General features: G+C 39.4%; 1 protein-coding gene across 2 annotated transcripts in view; it reads right to left on the bottom strand.

Moving 5' to 3' along the window:
- The window catches only part of SECISBP2L (SECIS binding protein 2 like), a 31,657-nt gene extending 10,158 nt beyond the window's left edge, over positions 1-21,499 (bottom strand). Inside the window, exons 1-12 of one of the 2 annotated variants that reach the window (XM_068143770.1) lie at positions 21,140-21,499; positions 10,374-10,552; positions 8,714-9,038; positions 8,070-8,205; positions 7,439-7,668; positions 7,329-7,353; positions 6,360-6,475; positions 4,458-4,589; positions 3,850-3,933; positions 3,006-3,173; positions 2,731-2,872; positions 444-613 (exon numbers count right to left, since the gene is read on the bottom strand). In XM_068143770.1, the coding sequence (XP_067999871.1) occupies positions 444-613; positions 2,731-2,872; positions 3,006-3,173; positions 3,850-3,933; positions 4,458-4,589; positions 6,360-6,475; positions 7,329-7,353; positions 7,439-7,668; positions 8,070-8,205; positions 8,714-9,038; positions 10,374-10,552; positions 21,140-21,157 (1,725 nt within the window). In that variant the 5' untranslated portion in view covers positions 21,158-21,499. Of the gene's footprint in view, positions 1-443; positions 614-2,730; positions 2,873-3,005; positions 3,174-3,849; positions 3,934-4,457; positions 4,590-6,359; positions 6,476-7,328; positions 7,354-7,438; positions 7,669-8,069; positions 8,206-8,713; positions 9,039-10,373; positions 10,553-20,373; positions 20,597-21,139 lie in introns of those variants that run through there. The other variant, XM_068143769.1, reaches the window with a different exon arrangement.
- Positions 21,500-27,543: the final 6,044 nt, after the last annotated feature.

Here is a 27,543-nt window from a genome sequence, read left to right as displayed (position 1 = left end):
CACTTCTTTATGGTGAAGGTGATGGAGCACTGGAACTAGCTGTCCAGAGATGTTGTGGAACCTCCTATTCTGGAGACATTCAAAACCTGCCTGGATGCATTTCTGTGTGCTGTGCCCTAGGCTTTGGCAGGGAGTGGGACTCAATCTCTAGAGGTCCCTTCCAACCCCCAACGTTCTGTGATTCTAATGCTTATAGTTAAATATCTCAATACAGACTGCAAGGATTTATTTCTATCACCTTCAGCTAATGATAGGAGAACAGAAGCTATGTTACATGCCTAGATCCAAAGCACTAGACATCACTGTAACAGTAACTAGAGCCAGAAACTTTTGACTCTCACACTGTCTCACTCCATGCTCAGGCTCACTAGCCTTAAGTAAGAAATTACCAATTTGTGGAAGTCTGAGTATGGATCAAGAAACTCCAGGCTTGACATGTTTACCTTTTTAAGTGCTGTAGGGCGTTTCAGTTTTGCAATCTCTCTCTCTTTTCCTCTTTTCACTTTCGGGGCAGTTGAATCCAAAGGATTAAGGCAACCCATAGACGGCTGTCCCTTTGTTAAGGACTTTCTGTTGGCAGATTCTTTGGTATGAAAGGGAGCAGCACTGCCAACTAAATACAAGATAGATATTAATTTTACCAGAAGACATGTCAGCTGTATTACAACACTGTTTTCAGAATTTCCACTGATGAATTCTCAAAGTACATTCTCCTTCCTTGGAAAAAGAAACCAGTTCATAATGACAGGAAAAATCACATCATCAGATATTGTTGCTTCCAGATGTTTTTAAGCTTTCTTTAACTTAACCTCACATTTTAGGAAGCTATGGATTCCAGAAAACAAGTTATTTTAATACTCCTAAGGCATGTCTCCCAAATGACTGCATGCAGCTTTATCAGTAGGATGGTAACAGTAAAGTAAGTTGCAAATATTTATTCAAACGTTTTTAGTTGTCAAAGATTTGATTAATTGACAGGACAAAACAAATGAGAAAGTACCACATGTAGTTAAGTATCATCTGCAAGAAAGAATAATGCAGTCTCCAATGGAAATGGCAAGTATTCTTTGCTGAGCTGTGTTTGATATAACCTTGCCAACTTGAATTAATGTTTGAACACAGCTGAAACTCAAAGCAGGTAAATGAAACGCCACAGAAGCAGCAGAACGGTAACTATGTGCACAACAATGGACTCCAGGCTACATCCTACTGCTCAGGAATGAGACTTATGGGTTGTACCAGGTAACTACAAGAATGTCAGTTCTGTATTCAGCAGCAAGCATTAAAAAAAGCTGATTTAATGTTAAGTGTTGACAAAGAGAACAAAAGAAGAGTTAAGTCACTGCACACATTCATGATGGCACTAAGTACTGTCTGATCTTATTTTCAAAGAAGATACAGTAGAACTACAAGAAGGCACAGAGAACATGATACAGACTATTGGAAAAGACATGCTTCCACAATGGAATAACTAACTAGACTAAGACTCTTCAGACCAGAAAGGATGACAGACCTCTGAATGTTATAGAAGAAGAGAGAAGGGAATGATTGCTCAGTCTTTTGCAATATAAAAGCAATGAAAGCTAACAAAATATTGAGTAGGACCAAAAAAAAAATAAATCCACAAAACCCCCTAAACTCCTGACCCCATCCCCAAAAAAGCACAGGAGAAGGAAAAAGGTAAGTGGTTGTGCCACTGTAGTTAACACTGGTGAGGCCACACCTCAAATACTGTGTTCAGCCCCTCCCTACAAGACAGACATTGAGTTGCTGGAACATGTCCAGAGAAGGGCAACAAAGCTGGTGAAGGAACTAGAGAAAAAGTCTTACGAGGAGCAGCTGAGGGAACTGGGACTGTTTAGACTGGAGAAAAGGAGACTAAATGGAGACTTTATTACTCTCTAAAAGTCTTTGAAAGGAGGTTATAGTGAGGTGGAGACCCAGTCTCTTCTCGCAAGCAGCTAGTGATAGGACAAGAGGAAATGGCCTCAAGATGGGCTAAGGGAGGTTTAGATTAGGAACAGGCTACCCAGCAAAGCAGTGGAGTCACCATCCCTGGAGGGGTTCATAAAATATGTAGACAGTACTTCAGGATATGGTTTAGTGGGTCTAATAATGTCAGGTTGACTGTCAGACTGATCTTAGAGGTCTTTTCCAACCTTAATGAGCCTGTGAATCTGTAAGAGCTTCTCCACACAAGGCAGTAAGGTTAGAATTCAATGCCACTGGACCTTATGGACATTAAAAACATGATGGATGTGATAAATGGTGTAAGAAAAACTTAAGTATGAGAAACCCTTGGGTCAAGAAACCCCGAAATTGTATCGTCAGAGGCAGGAAGAATATCCCTCTGCATCATGGTCACAAACAACCTCTCTAAGCTTCCTTCAAAGAATTCTGTAAGATCTGTAGTAGGTTTGGTCGGACTTAGTACTGTTCTTTTCACATATTCATTCCAGCACTGAATTACTCTTAAGACAGGAATCCCAAGTTTTAAACAGTAGGCCTTTTAAGAGAAGTCTGATCTCAGTTCTGTGTGGACTTTCAATACTGTGTACTGCAGCTTGGAGAAAAATAGCACAGGTGAATTTTTGAGGAAATACCAGGTTATCATGTTTGTATTCAAAAACTAAAACTTGACAGAAAGCAAGCATGTTTAAGATGCTCGTAACACTCATATTTATAGTGCCGCAAAAGGCATTTAGTAATAATCAAGCAGGTGAGAGGTACCTGTGTACGAGAGAGGCCTGGTGTTGGTGATCTGCCGAGCTTTCATTGCTTGCTGTTGCTTTTCAAGAGCTGCTAACATGTCACCCAAATCTAACTGAACAGGGGTCTTGCTCTTCTTCCCAGCTGCTTTTGATAGAGCCTCCTATAACAGGAACATCACATGCCGATAAATGCAAAGAAACTGTGCAAAGAATGTTTTGCAGGCAAAGAGATTCTTGCCATTGCAAGGAGGAGCAACACCTCTTTACTGGGGGGTGGGGAGTTGTGCTACACACTTGAAGTTTTTTCTGTTCCATGCTTATCTCTGAATACTCTTGAGCTGTTGCAAGTGCTGCCGCCAGGGCCTTCTTCTTCTGACTTTTTGCACGCTTTGGTACAGAGGTGGTAATGGGAATGGGAGTTTGGACTATATTGATTGGAGAATTCTCTGGTAAGTCATCCAACTAGGATTTTAAGCAAAGTACAAAAAAAACCCCACAATTAAAGATCACTCCTGAGACCAAATGAACCATTACTTTGGTCAGTGTGACACCCCAATGAAATACAGCTAGATGACATATTACATCAATAAAACTAGAAGAACTTAGGTATTTTATGTTTGTACGGGAAACAATTCTGTTTATCTCCATCCATGATTTCAGAAGATTTTCCAGTCTGATTGCTACATAACGCAAAGCTATCAGATAGGGCTTTATTTCCTGGAAAGCAGTCAGATTAAGTAATACCATAAATACACAAAATTCATTTTTGTCTCAAAAGTCCTGTTTCATCTCCTGCTCACCCAAAACTTATCATGGAACTCCAAAAAGCACAGAGCCCATTGGAATCCATCAGTAAGACCGAAGTTTGGAGTTGGACTAAATCCCCAGAATTCTAATTTGGGATAGTCTATGATTTAAGTGTCTGTCCTAAGTATCTTACAATTTTACTTGCTAACAACCTCATTAGTGGGCAAAAATCCATCAGTCTTTGTTAAGATGGGTTCTTTGCACCACTTAATTGGCATTTCTTTAGCATCCAAAACTAGTAACACACATACCCTAAGAGAAAAAGACAGACCAAGTACTCTCAGGACAACTCAATTTATAAATGCTTTGCAAAAATGAAATAATTACTTACTACTTTGGGTGAAATCTTTTGCTGGATGTTATTATTTTTGCTACTGCTGTTGTCACTATTTAGCTCTGGAAATTCTTCTTCATCCTACACAATATACAAATTAAGATTGAACAGAACAGAACCAAAAGTCATAAAAGTACCACCAACTGAAATATCTGAAGCTAAAAGAATGAACTGAACTCTGAACTCCTACAAAAGCTAGAAGGGCTTAACAGTGACACAAAGAGAGAACAATGAAAGATTAACAAAGCCTTCCCTTATCCAAATAATCTTTTTCAAAAAAAGAACAATTTATTAATGTTTTATACTCATGAAATCCAGTTACAAATAGGCAAGAGAGAACACAGTATTTATTTGCACATGAGCAGAGCCAGTTACTGGAAATTTGCTCATCTAATTTGTCAGTCATGACTAGCTCTAAATTCTTACTTTCCACAACACCTAACAAGTCTTGGTACATACATAAAAGAAAACATCATACAGTAAAGGTAGTGCATTATGCTGCACGCCTCTGGAGTCAGATGTATTTCAACTCATGCCTGTTGAGTACATCACTTATTCCAACGACTTGAGTGACTATACAGAACCAAGTTTTCATGTAACATTACCTCAAAATACAGAGGCTCAGGACTCTGCTCTGTTCTGCTTGACTGACTTGTCGCTAAAGGTTTGTCATGTCGCTTCTGCAAATTCCGCCTCCTTTCCGAAGAAGTGCTGTGGTCTCTGCACCTGAAACTGGACTAAAAAGTACAAGTGTGATTGGCACTTTGCAATTCCAATTTTTCCAAGATGTGTGTGCACTCTCATGTCTGCTTACCAGCAACTGTGAAAGTACAGCTTTCACAGAATTAGATTTAATGAACTATATTTTGGTTTGTGCTGCTGGGAGCTGCTGGATGGTTGCAGGAGGGTGGTGTTTGAGGTTGTGGCTTTGTTTGGGTTGTTTCAAAAAACCTCTACAGAGGTATTCCACAGGCAGGATCAGATTATTCCCCCTCCAAGCCAAACACAGTATCTCTATATATTCACCCTTACATTTCTAATTTTAAAAAGTAGGATCCTTTTGGCTGAACACAAAGAGAACAAGAAAAGCTGCTGGGGACTGATACAAGCTGATACAAACCCTCAGGAACTATCTGTAACCATGATCAAAGAACTTTCTCTCACTATGTAATTTTCTGCAACCAGTTACTGCAATTATTTCAGTGTTTCATGACAATGCACAGAGCTCTACCAGAGACCTCAGTATACTGATAGAAACACTATGTGAATAATTAGTAGAAACCCATATGCAAGACTGGCTGTCTGAAAGCAAAGCACAATTTGAATCTGAAATTTGGATCTCTCACACTAATATATTTCTCAAGACAATTTCTTGCAGACCTGGTACAAATTTAGTTTCAAAGGAAAATAGTTTCTAGGACAATTCTGCCTTGAGGAACAGTGAATTTGGCTGGGAAAACCTCATTTAAAACTCCTTGTGCCAGCTTTGTTTTAAAATCTCTAAAATAATTGCCAAATTTAGTCTGAACTATGAAAGGAAATGTGGTTCTTCCTATTCTTTGAATGTCATAAACCACAGTGGCTTCTAAAAGCCTCCAATTTGCCTCAGAACTGCTACACCACCAGATACAAGGATCAATGACCTTCTTCATGTAATAAACCCATAGATACCAAAATGGGAAGACAAGATAACAGTTCCATTTAAACAGCTAAACAGGGCAAGCTAGCTCACATGTTATCTGTGCATACACATATGTCTAAGATAAAGCTCCCACTTCCAACTCAGCTGTTCTTGTCTGCAACAACTGACTTAAAGCAAAGCCTGTGTTAAAGCAAAAGGAGATGTTTCAGCCTCCTCTGCACCCCAATCTGCAACAGAATTAATAGGAAGGCCACCTTCCCCCCCCCATACTGATTACAGAAATCCTGTTCCACTTGAAGGAAGTTTCTGTGAAACTTCAAGAGTGTTCAAGATCCAGCATAAACCAAATTTAATTCATTTTATTAGTAAAAATGCTTTAAAAATGGTATGCAAATATGAATTTAAAAAAGAAACTTCCAAGGACATCAGGAGTGAGAACAGAGGGCTCTAGTTTACCATCACATCAGAATCTCTCTCTAGAAAGTTTGGTGGTGTTTTTTTTTTTCCCCCTGAAGTGTGAGTGGATCAAAAATTAAACTAACTTTTCTACAGCCATACTGTCTTCATTTCACAAGTTCCTTCATGTATCAAATGTTCTTCCTAGGTAGATAAAGAATAGGCTATAGGCAGAAGATTGCCAAAAACATGAATTTACATGAATAGATACACAGACACACACACTTTTATATGTATATACATGTATGATACAGTGCTAGCTCAGCTCAACACACAAGATAGAAATGTAAACTGACTTCTAGACTATGTCTCTACACTTCACATTCACTGTTTGAAATATTCATTAAATGTTATTTTCATATATTACAAGAACCAGAATACTTAAGTTTTAGAACCATTAACAACACACCTGTGAGCTATTTCTTTGTTCAGCTTGTCTTCCACCTCTAGAAAATGTCTGAGTTTTTTCAATCCAAGGTTTTTTTTGAGTTGCCTGAGAACTTACATTAGTCCAATTTACACCAGCTGAAAGAGAAGTGTCATATATGAAAAGATTAATTAGAACAAAATGTGTCATGATGATACCCATGCCACCAGAGCCAGGAACACAATTTTGGTAAAGTTCTCTGGGAAAGACTTTTTCTCTTCCTCTGACATTTACTTCTGCAGCTATTTCTACATTCTAGAACCACTGCCTTTATGAAAGAACCAGATGACAGACATTCAAATTACCAATAACTGGAAAAGCAGTCAACAGAAATCTCAGGTTCACATCCATACCAGTAAGTAACAGTCATTAATGGTATCCACCATTACCAGACTAATGAAAATACTTGTTCATATTACAGCACTCCTTAAAGCTTTTAAGAAAGTATCAGAGCTTCTCTTATTGAGAATGAGAACTGTTTGGCTCTATCACTACCCCGTTAGAAGCTCAGTCCAAAAGCGTAAGGAAGCTTGAGGACAAAATGTAACAGTCACGGCTTTGTCTGAATGCTTCCATTGGAGATTTGGGCCCTTCCAATCCTTTAAAGCAAGTCAGCTGTTGGTAAAACACACAGGATGAGGCTTTGAGCAGCCTGGTTTAGTAGGAGGTGTCCCTAACCATGGGCAGGTGGGTTGGAACAAGATGATCTCTAAAGGACCCTTCTTGACTTTAAGCCATGCCATGATTCTACGGAATCAATAGTGGTAGCTACTTATACACTTGTTCATTCAACAAGTAACAAGGGTGTTAGAAATCACATCACAGACATCTTGACAAGCATCTGATCTGCAGCATGCTGGAAGTAGATCAAGAGATGGTTCCCAGCACTATGTAAAGCAAAAACTACAGAAGCGATCCAGCCAAGAGCTCACCAGTTAAGACAATGCTTACTTGTATTTATCGACGGGTCTGCAACCTGAAAAGGAAAACCCAATGTTTAGTATCGTTTAGTAGTCTGTAGGGTACAAACAGAACTAACTTATTCAGTTATGTTTACATACATTCATTCCGCACGAATCTGTATTTCTTGAAGCCACAGCTGCGGCCTGGTTATTGCCATGCTTAGGACTACAGTAGCCACTGTCACTGTCAATGTCTGCTTCACTTGCCCCCTGTTCACTAGAGGACTCAGCAGCAGGGTGAGATGTTCTTCTGCGCCTGCCTTTTGATTTCCAAAGCATTGCAGAAGAGCTCTCAGAAAGTGACTTATTAGCTATATCTGAAGGAAAATCTGCAACAAAGAATACAAAATTATTTGTACAGAAATTGTTAAGAGATATGAAAAGACCACTACATATCATAATACCAAACAGAAACAGCCAAAAAGTTTTTGCACATGACAATTTCCTTTTGATAAAATTAAAAGCAGCAGTGAATTTAAACAAATTATGTCTAGGTACAACTATTAACAATAGTCAACTCCTTCAAAATGAGTCTGTTTTCAACATGGCAGTACCACCAAATCATTGCAATGTTCAATGTGACGTGTTGAGTAGGTCTCTCCAACCATCAACACCTTCCCTTCATTATGGTTTTGACCTGCAATCAAACCCAGGCCCACCTTCTTTCAGGAAGTATATTAAATGGCATGTAATTCTAGTTCTTTTGTACAGCCAGAACACAAGAAATTACCTGTTTGCTGTGAGGCATCAACCAACAAAACAATCTTTGATCTGTTCTCAGGACCTGATGAGCTGGTCTCCTTTTGGGTGGCGACATTTTTCACTGGAGGACGTTTATTTTTTATGTGCGTCTGTAACTGCTGTTGCTGTTTTACAAGATTAGCCACACAGACACGTAAGTTATATGAAGTGACTTCACAGTTGTAATCAAAGCAATTAAAAGTTCTAATGCTCTCTACAGAAGTTATATGTTTAAAGTAAAGAGATTAAGGGAAGTAGTCATAAAAGTATTTGACTTCTTAACCTCTTCGCAGTACTTTCTGCATGAACTGTTTGCCAGAATGTGAAAGTATCAAAAAAGCAAAGAAAACATAGGTATACTTTCCCTTGTTCTCTAATGAAACCACCTGAAGCTCAGACCAAACTGCAGAGAGGCAGTTGAAGGAAATTTCGCAAGTTAAAACTGCAGCCTTTAAAAACTCGTGAAGTATTCTACCACAAAATATCACAGCAGACAGTTTTACTACAATTTGACTAGCCTCTTTTTCTGACCTCCTCTCAATACTACTGGCATATGTATTCTTGCTCAAATGAGACGCATGCTTCCTGTGAAAAGATATTTTCTTTATACAGTTCTACTACAAACAGACTTACTTTTTGTGTGACTGGTCCCCTGTTACTGCTTCTGCTTCGCTGACTGGACAATGGAAAGACCTGGCCCGATGGGCTGGGACGCTCACTGCATTCTGTAGTAACTGTATTTACAGCATTTGCTGTTTGAAAGGGTGCAGAATAGGGGGTAGGGAAAGGATGATAGAAACCCATGACCTGAGCACATGGTGCTGGCATCAACTGATAGTATGTATATTCTGTAGAAACAGGCGGCTGCGCAGATATTATAGGATAAGCAAGGTATGGTCCTGCAGGATTTGGGTTGGGTTGCTGCCATCTGATGTCGTTGTTGTATAATGGAAACGGTCTGTAAAAATCCAAAGCAGAGATAACTGCTCAGAAAGCTTTTCCCTCTCAAGGAAATTCATGACTCTACCAAGCCCTTAAAAACAAACAACAAACCAAATAATTACAACTCATTTGTTTAATAAGCTCCCACCTTTTAATGACTGAATCCAAATGTACTAGGACTGTTTAGAGATGCCAGCTGAATATAATGTAAGCTTATGAATCATTTATGTGCACAATAAATATCTCTGTTGATTTTGTATTTTCATAAACTCTAAATTTCTAGTATTAAACATTGAACTAAAATGTAGGCATTTCCTTTGAGAAGTACTTCAGACCCATTATCATTTATTCACTTCAGAAAACATATAACCTAATCCTATATCCATGGAATCACAACCTTCGTTAGTTAACTCATGGCCAATTACAGGATTACATTAAACTCATCTGTGTGCAAAATTCCTGTGAAAGTGCATACATGAAATCTGGCATTTAGAAACTTACTAATGAAACCAAGTGTGGAGACGTCTGTGTTTGTGATACAGCACACTACAAGACGACCCCCTTGGAAACTATGAACCCAAAACTCCTCAAATCCCCAAGAGACCTGGAGGCCATCTACATAGAAAATGAGGAGGCACAAACACTAGAGAAATAATAGGAGAAGTAATGATTCAGGGTAACTTTAAATACCTGAAACAGACAGTTTCTAAAGGATTTTGTCTGTTCAAGTCCAGCAGTACTAAAGTGCTGTCCTAAGCAAACACTGGGTACATTTTCAGAAACAAACAGCAATAATAATTTGTGCCTTCAATAAAGAAAACAACACTGAAGTTGCACATTCAGTGAACACCACATTTAGGCTAGAATAAAGAATTCCAGAACTCAGTATCTTGTAACTCAATTGTATTGCATATTGTGAAATATGCAGAGGTAACTGGATACAGCGACATTCAGCACGAGTGTCAGCTGCACATAGTTTTGCCATGGCAGGATCCAATTAAAAACCTGGAGCTTTGCTTCAGTATCAGAGATTCAAACATAGACCTCTTGACTGTTCTGGATAATGCAAAAGCACAATGGGTGACTGTGAAGGATTTGTATTGACCTCTATAGTCAGGGAGAGAAAAGTAGCAAACACTACAAATAGAGAAAAGCAGAGGGGAGGGAAGGAAATGGGTAAAAAGACATCTGGGGGCAAATTAAGTTCATCCTCACACATTACGGGGTCAAAAGATTAAAGAGTGAACAAAAACATACAGCCAACAGTCGCTGAAACCTTTCAAGTCCATGAACAGTTTAAACTCATTCAACAAGTAGCTCATCTTCCATGAAGACCACAACCACTTATTACCTATTGGATTGGTTCTCCTGTACAAATGGATAGCAAGTGATCAAGTAGCTTGGGATAGGAGTTGGTTCCATGCCATTAATTCCTCCACTGTCGTTAGGAAGCGCCATTGGGATCATTAGTGTTTCTGGACCCTTCTTCTGAGGAATAAATGGTTCTACTTCAGCTGACAGCTTGACATTCTAAAGAAAAAGAAAAATGTCTTTGTTAAATACAATCATAAATTGCTTGGGAAAAATAAAGATTCATAAAGCTGCACGCTAATTACCACAATTAGCAGGCAAATGGATGACAAGACTAAAGGGTTTCTGCAGTAAACTGAAAGAGTTGAAAAACAGTTGGCAAGCGCTTGTTACATCCCTCCAATCAACACGGGGTGTAATACAGATCAACACATACCATTTGTATTAACCTTTACATTTGCAAAGTGCAATACAAACACTAATTAATTTTAAAGGAACTGAAGTTCAGATCTTGCAGAGAATATACACTAGTCTGAGCACAGAAAGAAATCAGATTAGCACAGCTAATTTGGAGCACAGCTGTGTAGGCTTCTGTAAGTGAAACCACCATATGGAAGATGTAGTAATGCCTGGTCTGCTCTACAAAACTGACTGTGTTCCTAGACAATTATAAACTAGATGGTGCATCACAGAACCACCACACACACCCATACCCTCTACACAATTTTAAAGTGTTGACTATGATTCAATTTTCCCCTGAAGATGGCATTAAAGATTGCTTACAAATAAGTTTTAAACTGTGCTTTCAGAAAAAAAGTATGTTCTCTGATCCTGCAGACACCCTCAACACTTTGTAAAGTGTTTTTACCCACGCTTTGGGACTTGAACAGAATAGCTGGACCTTAAACAATGACAAATGCTCTGCTCAAGACAATTGTAGAGCTGAAGTATCTTTAAATTCTGTATTCCATTACATTCAGGCAATACCTTTTTTTTTGTACAAAGATTCTAGCTCAATAATATTTCTCTCATAGAATACCACCTTCCAAGAAATTCTCTGTAAAGCAGGCAAAGATTCCAGAAGGCTTTCTGCCATTTTCTAATAAAACTCCAAAGACAAAACATAAGCTATACTAATACATCCTCTTCTTTTACAAAACCAGGAGTCTGATGGTTTGATGTGCTGAGGACTGACATATGTATTTGCCACTACCTGTCAAATATCTACATGATCAGAATACTTATCAGTGGGTGGTCTGAACACGTCACAGCAAGTAGTCCCACATATACTACACGCTTTTCAGTCCATGTCCTTCCTCTGTCAAACTCACAATGCATCCAGAGACAATCTTACTGTCCAACACCCAACTACAGACTCAGCTAAAAAAATTAAGTTTGAGGACTTCTATAATAAGATCCCATATTTGCTTAGCAGCATGGGGGCAGAGGAGGTGGGAGGGGCAAGTCCAAAAATGTTTTGAAAATACAATTGTTCCCACCACTAAAAGAAAACCAAACAAAACCAAACAACTCTTTGACTTAACAAGTAGGTACTATAATGTATCAGACTGAACAAGAAAAAGTGAGGTCAAGACCCACTCATGCAAAGTACTGCATCTTTGTTTAGTTAGTAGGACATTTTATGTACAAGAAAACTTAATTACTGATCAAAAAGTAAAATCATCAAGCAAATTACTAAGACCACAAGTTAAACTGTAACTCAAGTTGAAAATCAAGTGGTATTTAAGTACTTTGCTATCAGGTACTCTTTTTAAGAGAGGAGAAAAAGAGGGAAAAAAAAAAAACAAAGAAAACAACCACCAGTTGAGACATACGAAAGCTAGGGAACTTTTACAAGGTATTATATTCACCCTTAAATCACAACTATGAGCAACTGATACATTATGTTTTCATAACACAGAATTATTTTCAATGCATGTTACTTATGATTCTAGTATTAGAATTCCCTGCCAATTTAGAAAATTAAAATTTAGCATTCTTCTCAACTCCACATATGACATTCACACTAAGTAACTACAAACAGTCATTCTGTAACAGCTGTTTGGATGACTTGTACACGTAGAATCTAACTCTTCCTACAAAAAGTCATCTTACACATAAATTGGCTGCCTGTTTTTATTTTAACTTTCCATTATCAAATTTGCTCATACTACTTTCATGACATTTTATGCTGTGTTAGCTCAAATTTAAACTGTTAGCTGTTTCTGTAAACACAAGTTCACCAAATAATTTCTATTTAAACATTGCTTGCTTTTTCCAAATACTGTGCACCTCACAAACTTCATAAACACAGGAGGAAGCTTTCTGAGTAAAATGCTGCCTGCAGGACGTCTACAATTATTAACTTGAGATCAAAGTTACATCCTTAATACATTTGATGGCTGGTCATTCTGCAAGCCACAGTGACCAAGGCCAGAGCTTGTTTATAACTGAGCTGTGAATTAAAAAAAATATAAAATGGGTGTGGAAAAAAAGCAAAAATTGTGAAGTAGAGAGTCCAGGATTGTTTTCAATTGTATCTTGAAAACCTTGTCTTTGGACTTTTCAAAGCATGCTGGAAAAGTGGGAATGTCTCCATCATCAAAACAACACTCTGCTTCCATTCACTAATTCAGTAAGACCATCAGTCATTTACAGACAACACTGTCATATGAATGATCTGAAGTTTTAACAGCAACTGTAAGAGGAACACACATTTTTAAAAATTGAAGGACGAGGGCAGTAAGGGAGGGGAAAAAGTCCGCCTTAGCAAGTGATGATACACTAAGCTTGTCAAAGTGGTTATGAATGACTGTTCTGAAAATGCCTATGGCTAGAAACACCAAGTATCACTACCTGCTGCACATCTACATCTGCAGTACAGTGGAACAATCACCTCCGTATTAATGATATGTATTTCTTGATTAGGCAGTGAATAAGCATTCAGAGAATTATAGAATCGGTAAGGTTGGAAAAGACCTCACAGATCATCAAGTCCAACCTGTCACGCAACACCTCATGACTACTGAACCATGGCTTCAAGTGCCACATCCAATCCCTTTTTGAAAACCTCCAGGGATGGTGACTCCACCACCTCCCTGGGCAGCCTATTCTGATGGCTAACAACTCTCTGTGAAGAATTTTCTCCTTACCTCAAACTTAAACTTCCCCTGGTGCAGTGTAAGACTGTGTCCTCTTGTTCTGCCGCTGTTTGCTTGGGAGAAGAGACCAACGCCCACCTGTCTACAACAGGTAGTTGTGGAGAGCAATAAGGTCTCCCCTGAGCTTCCTCCTCTCCAGGCTAAACAATCCCAACTCCCTCAGCCTCTCTTCAGAGGGCTTGTGCTTGAGTCCTCTCACCAGCCTCATTGCCTTCTACACCCATTCCTTTTCAATATCTGAAATTTTAAAAGCTGTGATGCTGCTGCTGCAGCCACAGGACCAAACTTGTGCAACATAAATTCAGCACCCTACTCCAGCCAGAGCTTCAGCTGTGACTTCAAGCACATCTCTCAGCTGCCAGCTGACCCACCTACCCTCTGCAAAACAGAGACATTCTCCTCAGACAGCACCATAAGGATAAACACTACTGAAAAAAGTTAAGTCAAATGTTTATGTAATCACGTAATAACAGAAAAACTGACACTGGAATCCCTCCCTGAAAACTTGCCTTTTTCATGCTGTTTCAAGATTGCCAGGCAAAAATTTCTGCTTAAGAATAGATTCAGTTGTGGGCTGGCCTACAAAACTGGATGGTATAAATGTTAAAAGGAACACAACAAGGCTCACATCCATAGAATATTCAACAGTAAAATTAGGAAGAGTGCTTTACAAATATGCTATTTCTAAAGAATCACTGAAAGCTTCCAAACTGCTACTCCTAACCTGCTGGTCATTACCTCCCAGCAACACGCAATATCAACTTCAGCCAAGATGCTAATTATAAACCACTCTAGTACCGGATCAGAAACAGTCAAAACAATTTATTTGTGATTCATGTTGGGACAAGATTCCCTATTTTAAATGTCTTTCCTGTTTGGCACTCTGCTCTTATCCCTTTATTATCTCAGGAGACTGATGTAGCAATAATAAAAATTCCTGAATGGCAATTATTTGTATTCTTGCACTATATCATCATTCATTATGACTATTTAGACTGATCTAGACTGATCTCTAATTTCATGTCAAGTATGAAAAAGAACCTTGATATATAATGGATCAAACAGGAGCTGAATGATTCCCATCAGCAAGGCTGTCACAGCAAAGTATCTGTCAGTTTGGAAAGATAATCCCTGCCTTCCTTTTCCACCCAAGTGTTTTGGATAATTTTTTTCCCCCTCATTCTTTAGAGAAAAGATATTACATATAAAAAACCCAATCCCAAACACTAAAATATAATTTATTTTAAAATAAGCAAGCAAGCAAACTGTTACCATGTAATTCAACCAGTTTAGGAAAATTTCATTTGAATTATTTTCTCAATGTTTCTGGGAGATGCCCAAGGTAGAAAGGCAACTTTAATGCTTTCTTTCCTGTTGTCCACTCTCTTAGACAGGTAGTGATTAACTATGTCAGAGGAATTGGCTGATATATTTAATTACCACTTTCTGTACAGCTCATAACATAACTAGGTTACCCATAGTAGTAAAATAAAGACACAGCATATCCTGTAATCATAAAACACATAGAGGCGTACTTGAAAGTTAATTTCCTTTTTCGCCTACAGAACTTTGATAATGCCTGTTATTTAAAGGAATTAAAGCTGCATTTCAGAAATCTTTAACATGCATTATACCTTAAACAACATCGTCATGTGACACTTAATCTGTACCTACAGGTTTGGTTGGTTTGTGGAGGTTCTCTTAATGCTTCAAAGAAGCTTGTTTCAGCAAGAAGAACTCGGAAACCTCCACCTCTAAACATGGCATTTTGTTCTGTAGACTCTGCACAAATATGTCTCCCATCTTACCAGAGAGCAATTGAAAACTTAAAAACCTTATAGTGGGTGTTTCACAGTCATTCTACAAGCATAATACAAGCAATCCTTAGCACAACTAATACATCTCATTAGACGAGATGCCATTTCCCCTTCAGGCTAAACAGAAAGACAGCTCAAGTGTGTTATCAACTAAAAATTGTATTCAGCATGTTACTTCCTTCTAGCATTTTACCAGTCTCCAAAATACTTCAAAGTTCCTTTTCACATAGTATACATCTTCAGATGAGGGCAGTAAACTTCACTAAGGCAAAAGAGGGAAACAAATGTATTAAGTCAGATCCATCTACCAACTAAACAAAAATGAAGACAGAATTAACTCCCCCATGAGATTATCCAGATATCTCAGTACATTTCACAGATGGCTAGTGGTTTCATCTGACACAAGGGAAACAACAGCAACACTAAGTAATTTGTCCAAAGTTATCCAAGCTAATTTTTTTCATTGGACTGTTGTTTTGTCAGCTAGCAATAAGGGTAAGCAATGGAATTCCTCTTTTTAATAAATGGCACTTCAGGTCTCCCAGCATGTTGCCAGAACAACACAAATAATATTAGCTCAACATGACAAAGTGGGAAAAAAAAAAAAGGTCAGAGAAAATACTACTAAATTGGTGGTTAAGTACAGGTGATGTTAGCTTCTCATTGAGCTGAACAAGCAGCTCAGACTTAACAGGTTGTCTTTGTGCTTCTCTGGCCAAATAAACCAGTTTACCACAGGTTGGTTTTTTTGGAGGGTGGGGGGTTGTTGTTGTTTTGTTTTGGGGTGTTGTTTTTTTTGGTTGGTTTGTTGTTTGCTTGGTTTTGTGTGTTGTTGGGGGTTTTTTGTTGTTTTTTTTTTTTTTGGTGGGGGGAGGGCATTTTATTTGGCTTTTTTTGGTTGTTGTTTTTTGTTTGTAAATACCACATGACATAGTTGAGAGTCAGTGGAAAATGCAACCAATAACAACTGAACTCCAGAATAAGAGAGGAGATCCTTTTAAAAATAGCATTACATTTCAGAAGCAAATACAAATGGAATGCCAAGTGCAGATGAACAGAACTAGCAGAACTGATCATGCCACAAGATTTTTACCACGCATAAACCAAAAGAATTTGACAAGAAATATTTGTCAAATACTGAAGAATTGGAGAGAAGGTTCCTGTACTTTTCCTAATCCTTATAAAATATTATACTAATTTATACTCCCATTGCTCCTACAGTTTTGAGATTTATTCTAGCCTATATCCACTAAAACACTAGGACTTTGCCACTAAAATCAGACAAAGCAGGGTCGGACTACAAGCAGTCAATATAAAGTAATACATGTTTTTGACCAGGCAGTCTAAAGGCAAATATTGCCAATATTGCAAGACCAAACTTAATTTCAGAGTGCAACTTTTTCATGTTTATTCAACCTTTCACATCATAAAGTGAACAAACCTTTATTGAAATTGACCTTTGATAACCAACTCAGTTCTAAATATAAATCATGCTGAAATATCAGATCTTCAATCAGTTGCCTATAAATGGAAGCACATGCCTTCAAAAGCAACCAAGATTTATACAGAGGTCTCTTTGGTAGATATCCCTAGTTTCAACTTACAAAATGTTTTTCAGCAGCTCATTACATATTTCAGTCCAACAATTACAACTCTTTCAAGACAGCATATATACTGAAGTGATCCTTTGTTTCCTATATAAAAGCTACTGTAGTCATCAACAGCTGCAAAGACAGAGGATGACACAAGCAGGAACAGAATGGTAAACTTTGTCCTATAGTTATAGCACTGTATGTTTAATCTTAGAAAAGTTTTTGTTCACTGTAGCTTATTGTTATTCAGCATGCTGCATTAAATAGGGTCTCTGTTAGCTTGCATTCTTAGAACACTTGGTTATCAATCTTAGCATTTACAGAGTGAAAAAACAGACACAGATGTGACATTTCAGAGGGCTATAATAAAATCAGCTGGTTTACTGTCTCAGAGTCTGGAAACAAGAAGTCTCATCACAAATCTGCGATAAAACATAGCTCAAAAAAACCCCCACCCACCCTGCTTCTCCATTTTGGATTTCATCACTTAAAAGTAATGTTAGTAGTAAGACAGGTCACATTTCATCTATTTTAAGATAAACTTTACAAATATGGTAGTCATTGTTTCTATAATTAGTTGCTTGTAAGTGGCAGATACTTCAGGAATGGTAAATATGCAGTCCAACTGGAAACACCAGCAGCAGGCCATTAAAATGAAGCACAGAACTTTTTCCTCCCTGCTTAGATTAAACATAGTAATTTCAGTGTGACACTTAACTTCATAGTGTATTTGTTGTAAGTCTTTCCCTTTTTCCTCAGCTCATAATAAGGGAAACATAACTAATTCTCTTCCCTTTCACAGTAGAAAGTACCATGCTCAGAATGTAACAAATTTTTAGATATGTAGGAACTGAGCAGGTGACACAGAATGACAAGCTGGCATGTTTAACCTCACAACCACAGTTCTCTCTCACTCTCAGTAAAAAAAGGGTAAAAAAATGTTTACATTTCATACATCTTGACCAAAGATTAACAAAGCTACCAATGGGATCCCTCCTCACTTACTAGTTTACAGCACTTCACAGTACACACAAACTTCTTAACTCACACTACCTTCAATGTGAAATAGCGAAGTTTGAGTGTTCTGTAGCCTAGGCACTGAAAGCATTAATACAAACCAGTCATGTGAACCAAATTCCATCTTAACAAACAAGTCAATGATAAACATGATCAAAAAGATGTTCATATATCATATCAGTTAACATTTAAATTCACTGGACAACATTATGTAGCAACACAACACAAAACTCACAAACCTTAAATTCTTCTGCCCTTTTGAGATTTAAGAGACAGTAATGTTCAAAACAGTATGGGAAAACTGAACTTTTTTGAGTTCTGTCTCAGCTGAAAAATCTGCCCACCAAAGGAAATTGGATGAAGGGCACAAAACACTCCTTAGGATCTGCTTCTATGGTAAGCATATTATCCAGCCAACTGTTGAATGGTCAAGAATAGCAGAGGCAAGCAGAACAGTATGTTTTTAAGCAATACTAATACAAAACACAGGTCACTGATTTTGCAACTTCACATGATTTCTCAAGTGCACTAATGGAACCAATCATCTTAATCGTAGGGCAAGATATAAGTGTAACACTTAGAAAAATCAAAGCAGAGGGATATTTTTGAGAGAGAAAGTTGTTTCTTCCAAGTTTTTTATCACAATCAGCTTCAACAGAAAGCACACCAGAAGTCATGCACTGAGTTTTATCTCCCATAAGAAAACAACCCCCACTTAACTGCTGATACCATGAACTTTAAAATGGGAACAGTTTCAGCTCTGGCATACACAGAATTGAATTCTCACACCCACTGCAAAAAAATCACAGCATGTCCTGTCATAAAATAATTATTTTTTAACAGCTTCATTACATTCTCTTCTACGTGAGAGAGCTTCCAAAATGAACAGATGTTAGTAACAAAAGTCATACCACAATAACAGAACCCTCAAGGACAATCTACAAGTGACATCTCTATCATTCAGGTGTCCAAATGTTCTTGGTGCACAACTTATCCTATCCACATCCTGAGCCAGCATCACAAAACTCTGTTCAGACACATTCTCCATCAAAAGCATTTGTGATCCCCCTTTACTCTTAAAAAACTACACTTGAAACACTGATTACAAGGGAGTAGGAACATTGTGCTAATTCCATACTAGTTATTCCTATCAGTATGTACACTTAACATACTGGAACTGAGAAAATATTCTGGGGGAAAGAGGAGAAGAGGTTAAGTACTGCTAACACACATCTGCAGGCTTTAATATTCATTTATCAGGTGCCATGAAATACAAGTGCAGAAAGGAACCCAAATGAAAAGATGGAACAGTACCAAGACCTGATGCAACCTTACCAAACACACCGGCAAAAGAGATTACATTCAATTCTTACAGCACAAAAGGCTCAAACCCAAAGCATTCAGGGAGCTCCTAATCAAGATACTACCATATAATGAGAAGACAAAAGGAACGACATAGTTGCATCATTTTAGAAACTCATCAGGTATTAATTATTTGTCTGCCTAGAAGCCTTACTAGTGGATAAGGAACCAACAGGACTAGATACGCTGCAAAGAGAATAAACAAGATACAGCTCCGGCTTCTAAGAGCTAAACTGCACCTCCAAGCTGAAACACCATACTGAGTTAAAGTAGTCAGAGAGTCAACACTGAAAACTACAATGATCCTCAGTTTTCATGAGCTATTTGCAACAAATAAAGAGAGAATGGTTTGATAAGAGCATGTGTGTGAACTTCCAGTAATGGAGAGCTCAAACAACAGGGAATGAGTGTTTCACAAGTGTACTTCAGTGCTAATTACAGATGAACCAAAAGAGTTTAAGAAAACCTCACACCCCTCCCCAGGATTTTAATGCAAGATTTAGAGAATAAGACAAGTTTTTCTACATAACAGCAAATAATGAAGCATGAAAAAGGTGAATTTCAAATAATTTTCTTACTAGGCTTTCTGGTGTGACAAAGACAATGGGAGCAATATGGCAGCAAGATACACTGTTCACTAACTTCCTTAGACATGTACAAAAATAAAACCAATATATCTTTACAAAGTGCATTATTACTGTCTACTTTGCCACAGGTGAAGCCACAAAACCAAAAAAACACCCAAACAAAAAACCAAACCAAAACAACTAAAAAAGGCAAGAATTCATGACTTATCAACACACTCTGCTGAAACTGAGGATTAGAAACAAAATGAGATTGTTACAGATGTCAACATTTATTTCTTATGTCATGTACAGCTACCTCCTGGTGATGAAATATTTTATTGCATATATGTAACAAATCATACGAACTCTTAAGCCCTAGCCTAAGCTTCCCCACACCTACAGTGTGAAGGGCTTTCAAGAATAATGCACACCAATTATCTTGACAAGGCCAAGCTAAGGGGGGAAAAAAAAAGAGAAAAGGTAATATTTAGAATTAATCAGCTACACTCAACTCTTCCCACTCACCAGCTGAGAACATCGGCTTTCCTAACACTGAAAGCTTCAACTTAAACCCGGTATTTACAGTATTTCAACAAGAGTGACAGATCTCTCACGTTGCAAAGTTCCCATGAAACCTGTAGAATTCTCTTCGAGTAACCAGGCAGGCTTACATTAAGTGTCACTAAATGCAATTACTCCCAAGCGCGAAACAAAGCCTGCAGGAACAAAACAGAAGGCCACAACGGAGCTTTACATCCCTTTGCGAATGCAAGGGGGGACGCTCGCAGCTTTCCAGCTCTCCCAGAGAGAGTAAGCCGAAGATGGGCTGAACGTCTCTCGCAGGAGCCAGCGCCCAGCTTCCCGCACAGGGGGAGGAAGGACAGCGGACGCGGTACAACCCGTAAACACACGCCCAGCTCCCGCTTCCAGCCTTGAAAACGCCTCATCCAAAACCTCCTGAGAGCCCTTCTTTGGCGGGAACGTATAGGAGCTCCCCGTCACGACAGGTCCCCGTCGTCCCACCCTACGACACCGCCGGCCTCACAGGCCGCGGGCCGCACCCTGCCGCTCCGCTCGGCCGCTGCCTGATGGGCCGGGCCTGACAGACACGGGTCTGGCAGAGCGGAGCCGCCACCACCACCCTGCGCGGAGCAGCACTCAGCTCCGCTCGGCTTCTCTCTCCTCCTCTCCCGTCCCAGCCGCTCTCACCCCTCGCTCCCTCACCGCGCGTCGCAGACCCCTCCCGCCGCCACTGTTTACGGTCTCCTCAGAGCTGACCCGCCCCTCGCACCTTGTCGGCTTTGTCCATGGCTCCAGCTGGACTGGGCGGCGGCTCTAATAAAGACGGCGCAGAGTGGAGACTGCCTCCCCCATAGCGCAGGCTTCTCCTGACGAGCTCTCGCACACACCCGGAGCGACGCGGCCCTCGCTCGCAGCTATCACGGAAACGGAGCCCGGCTACGCCACGGCCGGGGGCGGGGAGGGGAAAAGGGAGCGGCGGCGGAGCGAGGGCGGTGGGGCGGGATCGTCTGGGACGGAAGCCGGGCGGGCCCACGCCGCAGCGAATGCCTTCGCCCGACGGCAGGCGGTCCTTTCCCCGTGTCTGCCCGGCTAGCGTTCCGACCACCCGAAAACAAGGGAGGCTGTGACTTAAGCCTTTGTTTTGTTAGGGAACTCGTCAGAGATAAACGGGGAGCAGGGCCGCGTCATTCACCCGATCCACGGGGCCTCTGCTTGTGGCGCTTCTGCCTGTGCGCGGGCAGCAGGTGCACGGCGGGGCCCGGTCTCCTCGGAGGCGGTCTCGGGGGACCCGCGGGCCGGAGGCGTCCTTGAAATTATCTGGAACGTGGAAATAGGGAAGAAAAAAAACAACCAAAACCAACAAAAACCCCGAGGTCTGTGATTCATTTAGACGCATAAATCTAAAAATGTCGCACAAGTGTCTTGAGTGCACCGCCGGGCTGTGAAGCAGATCACAGGCAGGTCCCCGCCGCTGTCCTCCGTCGGCGCCCCCGGCATCCGCGGCTAGAACCTCGTCCCTTAGTGCCCCAGGCCCAGCCCCTGCAGCTGACCTCCTCAGCTCGTGTCGTGACTAGGTCCCTAGCATTTGAAGAAGGAAGTTCTCAAACATGGGTGTTAGCACAACTGTATGTTGCTGCTCTGTTTTTAACTTGCCGTTAATGTAATGCCAGCAGTCTCTGAGACCACCCCTGGGACTGTGGAAGACAGGGAACGAGTGTAGAAGTCAGTGATGCAGCCCAGTGTGTGTTCCCAGATACGTGTCCCATATGTAACATTTGTACATTTCATGTGTGGTAACACATCTGTCGCCTGGGGTTTAATGGAAGTCAAGCACAGTATATTTACAACTTGGCTGATAATATTTTCTCAACATTCCTAAATCATGGCAAGGGAGAAGAGTGAAGTACCTTCGTAAAAGAGATGTGAAAAGGATAGTCTAGAGCAGACTCTTGAGCATCTCCAGGTAAAACACATTTATGAAACACATTAACACAAGAAGCAGGTTTCTGCTTGATAGAGACACTTGTGAGGAATAAATGACCAAGGGGAAAAGGAAGCAAGCCTGTATCTGAATTGGACAGAGATGGTACTACCAAAAATGTTTCTACAGTGCTCTGTTGCTAGATCTACCTAACATTTATTTTCTACTTGTTGACTCTTTACAGATTTCTGTTTATTATTCTATGTAGTAATTTGTTCTACTTTGTAAAAAAATTCACATGATCCCTTTGTATTGTCATAAGAGTTGCTTTTCACCATTAAACTTTGTATGTAAGGCATTATTGAAGATGGCTATTAGATTGCACAGCAAGATCTCATTTTGTGAACATGACAGAGAACTTGTGCAGACATCTCTGCTGTTTCTGCTAGTCCATCCACAGCAGCAGATCACCATGACGTGTAACTTCTAGCTCTAGGTCTGCAACATCTCTTACATTCTGTGACAAGTTTTCATGGGGTTGCTGCTATACAAATCATAGGTCCTGTGGACCATATGGGAAAGGGAGAGGGCGAAGTTACAAGCCCCATTAAGTTTAACTGGTATTTCTGTTAACTTCAGTGGGGACAGGAGAGCTGCTGCAGCACTTTAATTGATAAACCTTACCTTAACTGGAGAAGCTGTAGTTGTGTACTATATATGCACTTTCCTTATCCCAGCACTTTTCTTGACTAGATTAAAGGGTGAGCAGAACTGAAACAAGCGTTTGTAACCCTATGAAACCATTTCAAGGTAGCAACACAGATTAATTTGGTGTTATGATGTTCCCAGGGGCTTTTACACAATGACATTTGTTATTTCAACACAAGAACTCATGAAAGTAAAACTGAGGATTAAGCAGGTTCTATCAAGAGCTTTCAGCTGATGCAATGGAACAGCATTTCATCAGTCATTGATGAACTATAACGAGATGTAAATCTACAGATAAATGATTATGAAATATAAAATAAGCCACCTAAACTTAATCTCTGTAAATCAAACAACAAATCTGTACTGAGTGAAATGTATTTTATTCCCAATAGTTGAATGTCTTTTGCTTATTTGTGGAAAAGTAGGTTGAATTATATAAAACCTAGGCACTTTTAAACTCCAAGTAATGTGGGAGAACTTGCCCGAGTGGACAGAAAACAGTGAAAAAATCCCACTGAAATAACTACAACAATTGTCTTCTTGTATTAGCACACCAGCATTTTAGTGTGGAATGCAGCTTAATTTGTCCAAATCGGTGCTGACCATGGAATATATATTATGACATTTGTTTAAGAGAGTTGCTGTAGTTAAAAAAAATAATGACTCATTATGGCAAGGCTGTTCATTATGAAATCCTTCTTTTGTTCCCAAAATACATACCAACAGAAAGGTCACACTTGAAAGGGCTGTTATGCATACTTAAACAACAGTAACAAGACGTTCTAAGATCTAAATTGGGCAGTGATTGAATAGACATCAGATCTACATAAATCTATACAATGTACATAATACAGAAAGTCATGTTGGGTGACCCAAGTGGTCAGTCAGGTGAAAAGAACTCAAGTGTCCCATAAAATTTAATTCTGTTATCATCAAAAGAAAAACATACCAAAGCACTTGGAACCAGTTATGTTAGATCCACTATCCACAGCTATCACAACTGTGCCAGGGTATCTGGTTACATCAGCATCATCTTGATCGAGTGTTGTGTAAGAGAACTCAAAAATTCAAAAAAGAAAAAATTAAACCCTGTTCAGTTTGAACACACTGGTCACTGCAGTAGCTAGTTTTGAGGGTCCAGTTCTCAAGTCTCACAGTTTGTAAACAGTTACTGCTACCCTTTTTTCTTTATTATTGCAACACGGACTAAGTGAACAGCTTGGAAGAAAAAATGATGCTTGAGCATAGCAGAATCTGACTGCAGTTTGCTAGTAAGTTGGGTTTATTTCTACATCTGCTGGATAATGGAGATGTCCTCCTGAATAAAATGGAGGGCACCAAACAAAGAATGTAGGTCAACACAAAAATACCTCGGCAGTATGGAAAGGCACTCGGTAAGGACTGTATTCAGAATGAAATCCACAGGATTACAAACAAATTTAACAGCATACACATGGCTCCTCACACTCCCTACTTATATAGGCTCTATTTACATCTAGTGGGTATAAAGTCCTACAAAACATGTAAGGACATGTGATTAAGCAGATCTCACAGAAATCAAGGCAGCTTCTTACATTGAAAGCTGAAGATACGTATAAGCTTAAATCACCCTGGCATGGGAGGATGAAATAAGGGTAGCTCAGTAACACTGTTCTCCACCCCCAAGGATGAAGCAGACTGGGATGGAGCTCCATGGCAGTACAGCCCAACAGTGACAGTGCCAGCAGGTTTGCAGGTTGCCACAGCAAGCAAGTGGAAGAGGCACAGGAATGAAGCTGACTCCAAAATGTCAGTTTTACCGGACTGGGACTAAAATCATCAGCATAATTACCACAAAGGACAAGTACAGAAAGCAAACTGTATCTTGGCAAATAACATTTGTGTCTGATGATTAGACACATAGCACCCTGCACAAACAGCCAAGGGCAGACACAACAGGGAACACACAGCAACCAAAGTGGGAAGGTGAGCTGGGAACTAGTCCACAGATCTGAGAATCACGATTCTGATGCCACCATGTGAGTACTACCTGGCAGCACCCAGAGTGAGCCCAGCACTCCCACTGAGCAGTTCCAAAGAGGCAGTAGAGCCAACCAGGACAAGATCCTGCCTGGCAACTCTTTGTAAGATGGCCAGAAAGGGATTAAGCCTTTACTCTTGCTGTAATGCTTAGTTATTACACCTAAAATTCAGTGCTAAACATGCAATTATTGTAACACAGATGCAATTTCCAATCTACCTTTCCACACATTTAGCAGTGTTTAAGGCGGCAGATAATCCTTTCTTTCAATATCTTAATTAACACTTAACTATGACTGGCTGTAGTGTGATATTTTACCTAGTTCTCTAACCTCATTCAAAAAAATATCTTTTGCACTCTGAAAATAGTAAAGCACACCCTAAGTTTTATGTCAATATTAACATCTACATATGATTTTGTTCAAGCAAGTGCTATATTTTAGAGAACACAAGGAGTACTGCCAAGAGTGATGTCATTTTACTCTTCATATATATAGCTCCTGCTCAAGTAAATTAATTTACCACCTCAAAAAGTAAATGTGCAAATACAATCTTAAAATAAAGACATAATGTTTCACAGCTGACTTGTGTGTAATTACAAAAAACCACTGTTTATTTACAGACTACAATTCAAATACCATCTTTATATTATTCTGGCAGGTACATTCCAGCTGCCTAATCTTTTGCCCATTTTATTTTTTTTATTCAATATATTTCTAAGCATACTGAAAATGAAAAGAAAATTAAACCCTCACTACATAGTTTCATATCCAATCCATTAGAGATGGAGTGAGAAGAGATGAGAATGCATTCCTCCAAAGTATGTTTGATAAAGAATAGTAAAAAATTCTAAAACACATGCAGCATCCACATCCTCCTGGATTTCACCTGCTTGATGTTCAGTGTTCATGCACAAAGTGCTAGCAACTTGCAAGAAGTGTTTATAAATACACAGCTTAATTTGTTGTAATCTTATGCAGGATTACAATAGCCATTAAAATATTTTGTTGGGTTTGGTTTTGTTTGGTTGTGGGTTTTTTTTGCGGTGTTACTGGTGCTAGCTAAGGTGCCAGTTTTGCCTTGGTCCAGCAGCAAACAAAAAAAGATGTATCAAAAATATCCAAAAACTTGTGGAAAATGTGGCTCTGACAATTAATGACAACTGCAGAAACGTCATGATTGGAATTGAGATTAAAGAATGCAGTAAGGCTTAGCACATCTTGAACAAAATGCAGTGCAGCTGTGCTACTAGGGAAAAGAAATAATAAAAAAAACCCAAATCATTCACCCTCTTCCTTCAGCTGCTTGTTCACTTTTCCTGAGAAGGCAGAAGTGACATCACAGCCAGATCTACCAGGGACTAAGTAGGCTACAGCAACTATTAGCAGTTTTGCTGCAGTTGTATGACCACACAGCCCCTCTGTATTTCCCCAGAAAACCCTTGTCTTCCAGCTTACAAATTATGAGAACTCAGAAAAGGTGTAGAATCCCTCAGGGATTACGTAAACCTTCGCTGTGTGCCTACAGCACAGATACTAAGGCACTGCATGCATGAGCAAGAACTAAAATCTGCCAAAACATCCAACAATTTATTAGAGGTAGATGGGGTTTTTTGGCCTAAACCCACATTGCTAGCCCTCACTATTCAAACTAACAGTCCATCACTAGTTGGACTAGCCCTACTCCAGTTTGTCATAACAAAAAGATAAAACAAGGGAACCAAATAAATATGACAAAATTTACTGCACCATTCCCATTTCCTTCTTCAAAGACCCAAGCATGCCTCTAGACAAGGCATAGCTGGAATGGGAAAGGTTAACATCAGTTAAAACAGACAAAGTCATGAGGACTCTTTCTGTGAAGTGATACTAAGTTTACACACAGTTGTTCTTTTGCCCTCTTCTAGAAGAGGGTAGTTCCTGCACACAACAAGGGTGGTAGGAAATAGCTGAGAAAGGAAACATGCTGAGATAGCTGTCACAGTCCCCATGGAAAGTAACACCTTACAAGAGTGGCTATCCAAATTAAAGTCTCTGGACCTGGAGATAAGGGCTCCAATTACCATGCAATTTTTAAAGTTCAATTTCACATCATCAGATAGCAGTGGAAGTTTCAAAGTAAAAGCTATATTACATATCACAGCTCTGCAAGGAAACAAAACAGGAACAATGTGCTTTAGTAAATGTTATCTGCAGATTTTATGAAGGAAATAACTTTGCCCTTGCTTAAAAATTAAGTTCAATTTATATCCATATTTTGCAATTATTTTAGATGCACCTACCGGTAAAAAATATGTATTGGTGAAGGAGACATGCTTATTTGAGATGCAGCATTGTGCTACTCTTGCAACATACTAAGTTTTACTTAAATCTGTTTAAATGTTAGGAGAAAAAAATAATTTAAAATCACTTGCTTTGACAACTCCAGAGCAAAATCATTTTCTAAGGGACATAGCTATCCTTCAGATGAAAAGTCACTTTTATTCCATTTAATTACACAAATACCACTTAAAAACCTCTCCTAGA

The sequence above is a fragment of the Melanerpes formicivorus genome, unplaced genomic scaffold (assembly GCF_026170545.1).
Source record: "Melanerpes formicivorus ecotype bairdi unplaced genomic scaffold, bMelFor1.0.p_v2 SCAF_10, whole genome shotgun sequence".
NCBI classification, from domain to species: domain Eukaryota; kingdom Metazoa; phylum Chordata; class Aves; order Piciformes; family Picidae; genus Melanerpes; species Melanerpes formicivorus.
The sequence above is the reverse complement of the archived record's forward strand: the minus strand, read 5'-3'. Positions and strand labels throughout refer to the sequence as shown.